Consider the following 8,309-nt stretch of genomic DNA (forward strand, 5'->3'; position numbering starts at 1 on the left):
GTGAATATGTCATCATAACTTACCTGAGGTGATGTGTCAGATTTGTATGCGTATGTGATATGGGCTGGTCCTTGTTTGTTACTGATGTTTTAGTGTGTTTTCAGCAACTACCAACAAGAGACCGCATTCTGTCAAAAACTGCGCCACAGAAAATAACTGCATGTCATGTGACTTAACCAAAGCACATCATTGGCTAAACTAAGGTCTTCTCATTCCAACAAAAAACACGAGAATGATTTCTTAAAGAGACAGTTGTAAGGAAATGAACACAAAGAGTAAGTTGCCATATGGCAACACTATGTGGTAGAGGGTTAAATAAGTAGGTCATTGCTGTTTCTTATAGTATGCTCCTCGCACAGTTATATTTACAGTCTCTTGATACATAGAAGATTGACAGTAGGAATTGCAGATTCTATTGGCGTGTTTCTTCATGAATTAAGGCCATCCCTCAATCACAGATTGTTTATAAACTCTGTAAATACCGGATTATGTGTCAGTTATGGCACTATTTTATGCCACCCTCCTCACACTTTGGTTTCTGTTGTGTATTGGTGTGCAGAGTCAATATAAAAATAAAGATAGGTGCATCTATCAGGGAGATGACGATACATACACCTTTTACCAGCGGGGGGATGTGGTTTTGGGAGGGCTATTTCCTTTGCATTTCAGTCCTGTGTCATCTGTTTCTTATTTTAGGACCAAACCTAAACCTACTAAGTATAAATTGTGTGTTGTGTTTTATATTTCTTCTTTTAGATGATGCGTGAAATAATACAATTGTTAAAAAAAAAATATTCTTAGTCTCTCTGAACTAAAAGAAAATGAATTTTGTTTGCTGCATTGCAGTTGTTTAATTCATTAAGTGTTTTTGAAATCTGTTGCAGCTTTACCCCTCGAGCACTGAGGTGGATGCAGACGATGATCTTTGCTGTAAGAGAAATAAACCAGCGGCAAGACCTTTTGCCAAACTTATCTCTGGGCTACCACATCAGGGACAGCGGTGATGACATACCTGTATCTGTCAAGAGGTCTCTTCTCCTGGTCAATGGACAGCCAGAGAGGGACAGTGGACAAAGCTGTGAAGACACACAAAAGCAGCCAAGCCCTGTAATTGTGGGAGAGGCATCATCAGGAATATCCATGGCTGTTCTGAGAAGTCTAAGCTCTTTCAAAATACCTTTAGTAAAACAAAAATTTTAAATATTATTTTATTAACAATTAACAGTCTTGGTAATGAAAATTGTGATGACGTATTGATGCATGATGCTGTATCATTTAGATTAACATGCATAAATGTGCTTGTATTTATACTTTATTATATGTAAATATTGATAATTTTGGTCCATATACAATGTTTTGTTGATATAGATGTTGCCTTGTACTGCTATTGCACTGCTAATCTTACTGTTTTCATATTTTAGGTGAGTTACTTTGCATCCTGTTCCTGTCTCAGTAACAAGAGAGAGTTTCCAGCATTCATGCGAACAATGCCAAGTGATTTATTTCAAATTAAAGCTTTGGTAAAACTTGTTCATTATTTTCAATGGACATGGGTCGGGGTGATCGGTGTGGATACAGACTATGCTCGGTTTGCCATCCAGCTCTTCCTGAAAGAGTCAGAAAAATTTTATATTTGTCCTGCTTATGTCAACCTTTATCCTGTTGCACTGACACAAGATGCAGCAGAGGAACTCGTGAACATTTTAAAATCTTCTTCTGCCACTGTCATAATAAGCTTCTCTGTGGATTCATATCTGCATGGTATCCTGAAAGAGTGCAGACGGCAAAATGTTACTCATCTTCAGTGGATTGCCAGTGAGGCCTGGGCCACATCAAAAGCCCTCTGGGAGGATTTTGGTGATCTGTTAAAGGGAACATTGGGGTTTGCCATACGGAGAGCTGATATTCCACATCTTGGCAGTTACCTCAGAAGAGTAAGTGTTTCTGTTGCTCAGACGTCCCATTTCTTATCTGAGTTTTGGGAAGAGACTTTTCATTGTCGGCTGAATGGGTCCTTAAACACCCATGTGCATGGAGAAGCAGCACAGAACTGGCCACCCTGCAATGGCAGTGAGAGTTTGGATGATGTGTACACTCCTTATTCAGATGTGTCACAACTCAGAGTGTCCTACAATGTTTATAAGGCTGTGTATCTCATAGCACATGCGCTACATGACATGAGCACATGTGTCCTAGGAAAGGGCCCCTTTCAAAATGGGACATGTGGGAGTCTGTATAAAATTCTGCCATGGCAGGTGAGTGTGTGTGTGTTGCTTTATATTTTACATTCTCCTCCTATAATGTGTTACTAATTAATTATTATTGTGCAAGCATTTAAGCAATGACTAAATTATACAAGAATATGGAAAAAAAACTCTTTTTTTTAATACATTTATGTATTTTAATCTGTTCATTACTTTGCATGATCCTTTCTCCCAACGTTCATATTAGCTCCTGCACTACATGAAACAAACACATTTCACAACATTAGGGGAAGAGGTCAGGTTTGATGACAACGGTGATCCAGTTGCATCCTATGATCTGATGAACTGGCAAAGAGGATCTGATGGCTCCCTTCAGCTAGTGAGGGTGGGATTCTATGATGCCTCCCTTGAAGAAGACAAGGAACTAATAATAGATGAGCCAGTAATTATGTGGCACAGAGGAGAGAAGGTGTGTGCCATCCCACTCATCACCAGATATTGTTTACTACGTTTTCTTTTCATTCAACTCTACTTAATGTTTATTGCTGAACTAAGAAGTATCCAGTTTCATAATTTTAAATGGAAATGCACTGTTGATTTTCTTTCATACTAAACATATACACATTTGAATATATTATACATGTGTACATTTACATTGTTTTATGTAGTTCATGGGTGTCCAATCCTGATCCTTGAGGCTCACAGTTCTGCAGAGTTTAACCTCATCTAATTAAACACACCTGAACCAGCTAATCAATGGATCTAGCCCAATACCCACACTTACAGTTTTGGCCAATAACAAGAAGTAAGTGCACAAGACTGCCAGAGGTCTGGTAGATCCCAAAGATCAGTGCCCTTGATGTACACTAAATCCACAGTATCTCTAATACTGCTTTGATGCTGAGCATATCTCATCATGCATTATGTTCAAGAACTCGCATGCTCTGAAAATGTGAGATGTTGAGAAAAATTAATGAGATATTGGGAAAATTATGTAAAATTTGCAGTGCATAGACAAACGTTGAGGTTGTAATGTTCAGGAACAGTATTTAAAATTAAATTTTATTTAAGTTTGTCAGCCTTAGGACAAACTTTTTCGGGGTGGAAAAAACAGCGACAACACTCTTCATCTTCTCTAATGCAGCACAACCAGGCCCCGCCAACTTTTTAGCATATTCCATGGGCAGAGATTATTTAAATATTAGCCCCGCCTCCACTCACACCAGCTCAGAGATCCACTTGTCAATGTGTGGAGATCACACATTGACGTGATTGGTTGCAATGTAGTTTGTGACGTCAGAAACACCAGCGATTTCAATCCGTGTTTTTGAGAGTGTCTTTGGTTCAAGGAAGCTATAAAGCACCCTTGAGATCATACCGCGCCGGCTTCTGAAAAGCCTGAAGCAAGTCGATCACAGGCATGCAGGTAGTATGGCAAGGCGACGCAGCATCTCGTTCCCTCTCAGGGAACCAGGGTTACATACGTTACAACAACCGACTTGACTGTTCTACGACCCTCCTCAGATGATCGTTTGGGGACGCTGACACCTCGGTGCCATGAAACGGATGACCGGCAGGGAACAACCAAACTGGCAGCGCTGCGACTCCCCTCAGAGAGTCGCCCCCCAGAGGGCGCAGAGGAGAAACGATTTCTCGAAACCGTCTCTCCCCGGAGGGGACCACCCTCAGAAGCCTGATAGCCTCGGCGTCAGGACTTCTTCTTAGTCGAAGCACACTTAGAGATGATGACAGTCCTCAGATCTTGCCTGCCTCTAACCGGTTTCGACTGTGACCACCACCCAGGTCCCCCAGCCTGTGGAGCTTTTCGTGGCCCGGAGAGATAGGTCTGTTGCGCGACGCAGTTCTCGAATTGCATCAGCGCTGACTTCCTCACAATCATTCATGTCCCTAAGCAGATCAGCCTGGTATGCTTGCAGAATCGACATAGTGTGCAAACATGCCGCAGCCTGACCTGCTGCCGAATACGCTTTACCCACCAGCGCTGATGTTGATTTTAATGGCTTGGTGGGTAACGGCGGGGCTTTTAATGATGACGCTGACTCGGGAGAGATATAGTTTGCAAGCGTCTCTTCAGCCCGAGGCATTGCCATATAACCCGCGTCTTTAATCCCCATAACATTACTATAGTTCGACGTTTGGGGATTAAAAACACAAAATGAAACCGGTTTATTCCACGATTTTGACACCTTGGTGTGGAGATCGGGAAAAAACGGTAAACCCCGGCGAGGAGGCAGTGCTCTAGATGGCAATAATCTCTCATATAACAAACTCTTTTTATTGCACTCTTCATGATCTTCTGCTGGTCAGTCAATATTTAATTTAGCAACAGCAAAAGATAAAACCTCTATAACAAAGCTGATGCGAGTCCCCACCCGTGATGAAACGTGGGCAGGGAACAACACAACGCTTGTACTCTTGTTTCGCCATATAATATATATATATATATATATAGATAGATAGATAGATAGATAGATAGATAGATAGATAGATATTGAGACAGACAACAATAAATAGACAGGGACAGTAATACAGAGAGCGCTTGCTGAAGGCAACAGAAGCTGGCGTGGTCTGATCTCAAGGGTGCTTTATAGCTTCCTGGTCGATGACGTCACCCGCCTATGACGTCTCATTTTTCCATTGGACTGATTATACACGTGCTTCACGACGCAATCACAGAGGGCGTTCCCAATGCGTCTCGATGCAGCTCGAGTTCCCTTGAAAGGGAACTTGATTTTCACCACAGGTTTGTTTTTAAATAAAATATCTCCCTTTGGAGTGAACTTTGAGTATTGTAACCTTGCAAATCTTTTTAATGCTCAAACAGCAACATTTCACACTAACTAAAGTTGAAAAAGTGAAAAAGCATAATAGGACCCATTTTAAATTAAAATGTGTAAATTAAGCTCTTTTAAAAAAGCTTGTATTTTTGCAGCACTGCAGTCTACACATGTCACTTGAACAATTGGGCCAAATACATGAAATAGTACGTATTATGAAAGAAGACAAATGCTCAACTGCAAATACTGCAAGTATAGGTATTGGGGCAGGCCCAAGGACTTCATACTCGCTAGAAAACTCCAGCAGCATAATTTGACAGCCCTGTCAAGTTTTGTCACTCCTTTAAGTTTTAAAATAAACATTTTTAGAAAATTGTGGATACATTATGGTTATCTATCAAAATGTCCCTATACAAAGAGTTAAGTAAATGTAGCATTGTTCTACTGCTTGTTCTGTTGTGGTCATTAGGCACCAGAATCATTGTGCAGTCAAAGCTGTCTGCCAGGCTCCAGGAAGGCCAGGCAAAAGGGAAAGCCAGTTTGCTGCTTTGACTGCATACCGTGTGCTGAAGGAGAGATCAGCAATGAAACAGGTGTGAAGTTCTTCACATTTCCTCACTTAATGGTTTTCTGAGAAGAAGGGAAAATTAGTGTTTTATGCTTCCCCTTCCCTCCAATGTTTCCACAGACTCAAATGATTGCCTGACATGTTCAAAGGAAACATGGCCAAACCAAGCTCGAGACAAGTGCATTCCCAAACCATCAGAGTTTTTGTCCTTTCAGGAGCCCTTGGGAATAATCCTATGGGCATTTTCAGCATTCGGGGCCTGTGCAGCATTAGCAGTGCTTGGTGTGTTTATAATGTACAGGAAAACACCAGTCATACGAGGAAACAATATGGAGTTAAGTTTCCTTCTCCTCCTGTTCCTCTGCGCATGCTTTCTGATTGGCCTGACATTTATAGGGAAGCCCACTGACTGGTTATGCCGGACTCGGTATCCAGCCTTTGGAATCAGCTTTACTCTCTGTATTTCATGCATCTTGGCAAAAACTGTAGTAGTTTTAATGGCATTCAGGGCCACCCTCCCTGGCAGTAATGTCATGAAGTGGTTTGGCCCTGCTAAACAAATATCAAGTGTAATCTTGTGCACTTTTGTGCAAGCACTTATTTGCATCATATGGTTAACAACTAAGCCTCCTGTTGCTGCATATAACACCAAGTTCATGAGTGCAACAATAATTGTTGAATGTGCTGTAGGATCTGAAATTGGTTTTTGGTGTGTGTTAGGATATATTGGCCTCCTTGCTTCTTTGTGTTTCTTATTAGCATTTTTGGCCAGAAAACTACCAGACAACTTTAATGAGGCTAAATTTATCACATTCAGCATGCTTATATTTTTTGCTGTGTGGATAACATTCATTCCAGTTTATGTGAGCTCTCGTGGAAAGTATATGGTTGCTGTCCATGTCTTTGCTATTCTAGCTTCTACCTTTGGTCTCTTGCTGTGTATATTTGCTCCTAAGTGTTACATTGTACTTCTGAAACCTGAGAGAAATGACAAAAAGCATATGATGAAAAAATAGTACTTTTTTATTCAAGTCTAGTTCATCAGGTTACAGGATTAATGCTTACAGGGCTGAACGTATGTGTGCAAAATTCACTCACGCCATGCTCTTACTTACAGGGATAGTGCATAGTTGTTCCTTAGCAAAAAGATTAATATAACCCATAAGTTGACCAGTTATTAAACATTAAGAATTGTGCTAAGAATTTTACTAACATGCTGCGGAGTAGGTTTTATTCTTGGGAAGAGATCACAAACCTAAACTAAACTTCAGACATAAGGAAATGTTACATATATAACCGAAGCAATAAAGTCACTATCCTTTTATTTATTGCTCAAAATTAAAGCAGTTCACAATTAAAGCATTTTAGTAACTAAATTGCCCAGCTTTTGCTGCTAATTATTTATTATATTTATTTTATATAAATCATGCGTAATGTACGGTGGCCCAGTAGTGCACAACACAATGAAATGTAAAAAGCATAAGTTCACAACACAACGTAATTAAGCCACAACACAACAAATGAATCCACAACACAACGAAATGAATCCACAACACAACGGAAATGCTCCCGATCACTAGAGAGCTCTCAGAGCGCGGTAAAGTTAGTTTTCCTAGCCATTGTTCTAGATTCAGCAGTCTATATATATCAATACCATGATTAGTTTTAACAGTTACATTGTATATCGACATAAAATATTACTTAAAAATAACCTACATGAATTATAGCTGCGTAATGTGCATATTTATACTCGAGAATGCTTGGGAATGCTACCACAGCGCATGATCCATAAGGGAACGTCTGGCAATTCCACCAAGTGGTTAAAACGTATAATTCATTATAATAGAATTTGATAATTAAAAAATAAATACCATTTGGAGAATTGCAGAATTACATGAAGGTATTGGCACAATTCCACCTGTAGTAAGTCAGTCTGGTCACTAGGAACCACAAGCTTTGTTACATGAAAAAAAACTCACCTTGATTTACAGTAGTAGGCCTAATGTTGTTATAAAAACAAATTGTGTACTGTGCATAGAGAAAGCTATTGGCACAATTTCACCTGTTGTAATTCAGTCTGGTTAATAGGAATTACAACCTTTGAAACATGATAAAAGAAAAAAAAACTTTTACAGAATTTTTCTAAAAAATAATTGTTTACTGTAAATACATGAGGGGTATTGGAAAAAAGTCACCTGTATTAAGTCAGTCTATTACCAAATACAATCAAGCTTTGGATTTTGAACATGTCTGTTTTTGAATGTTAAAAGTAATTTTAATTAATACAAATTATACGATTTAACAACTTGGAGGAACTGGCAGACGTTCCCTTAGGGATCATGCGCTGTGTTAGCGCGTCAAAGCATTCTAGAGTATAAATATGCAGCTATAATGCACATAGCTGATTTTCAATTAATAAATGTTGATATACAATTGTTAGATACATACTGTTAAAACTAATCGTGGTGTTGATATATTTTTTAGATATATATTTTTTTTTGGGATGGCACACACCTTCTCTCCTCTGTGCCACATAATTACTGGCTCATCTATCAAGGGAGGTATCATAGAATCCCACCCTCACTAGCTGAAGAGAGCCATCAGACCCTCTTTGCCAGTTAATCAGATCGTAGGATACAACTGGATCACTGCTGTCATCAAACCTGACCTCTTCCCCTAATGCTGCTGACTCTCTACTGAATAATGGCAAGGAGAACTAACTTTATCGTGCCCCGAGAG

General features: G+C 39.7%; 1 protein-coding gene across 1 annotated transcript; it reads left to right on the plus strand.

The window, feature by feature from the left end:
* Positions 1-499: 499 nt before the first annotated feature.
* LOC307002759 (extracellular calcium-sensing receptor-like) lies at positions 500-6,586 on the plus strand (the record flags this gene model as incomplete). Its single annotated transcript, XM_079620671.1, has 6 exons — positions 500-726; positions 885-1,182; positions 1,422-2,255; positions 2,452-2,673; positions 5,472-5,595; positions 5,691-6,586. The coding sequence occupies 6 exons, from the start codon at positions 500-502 to the stop codon at positions 6,584-6,586; spliced, it is 2,601 nt and encodes an 866-aa protein (XP_079476797.1).
* Between the last annotated feature and the right edge of the window lie 1,723 nt (positions 6,587-8,309).

This window comes from Phoxinus phoxinus (genome assembly GCF_949152265.1).
Source record: "Phoxinus phoxinus genome assembly, chromosome: 8".
Classification (NCBI taxonomy): Eukaryota; Metazoa; Chordata; class Actinopteri; order Cypriniformes; family Leuciscidae; genus Phoxinus; species Phoxinus phoxinus.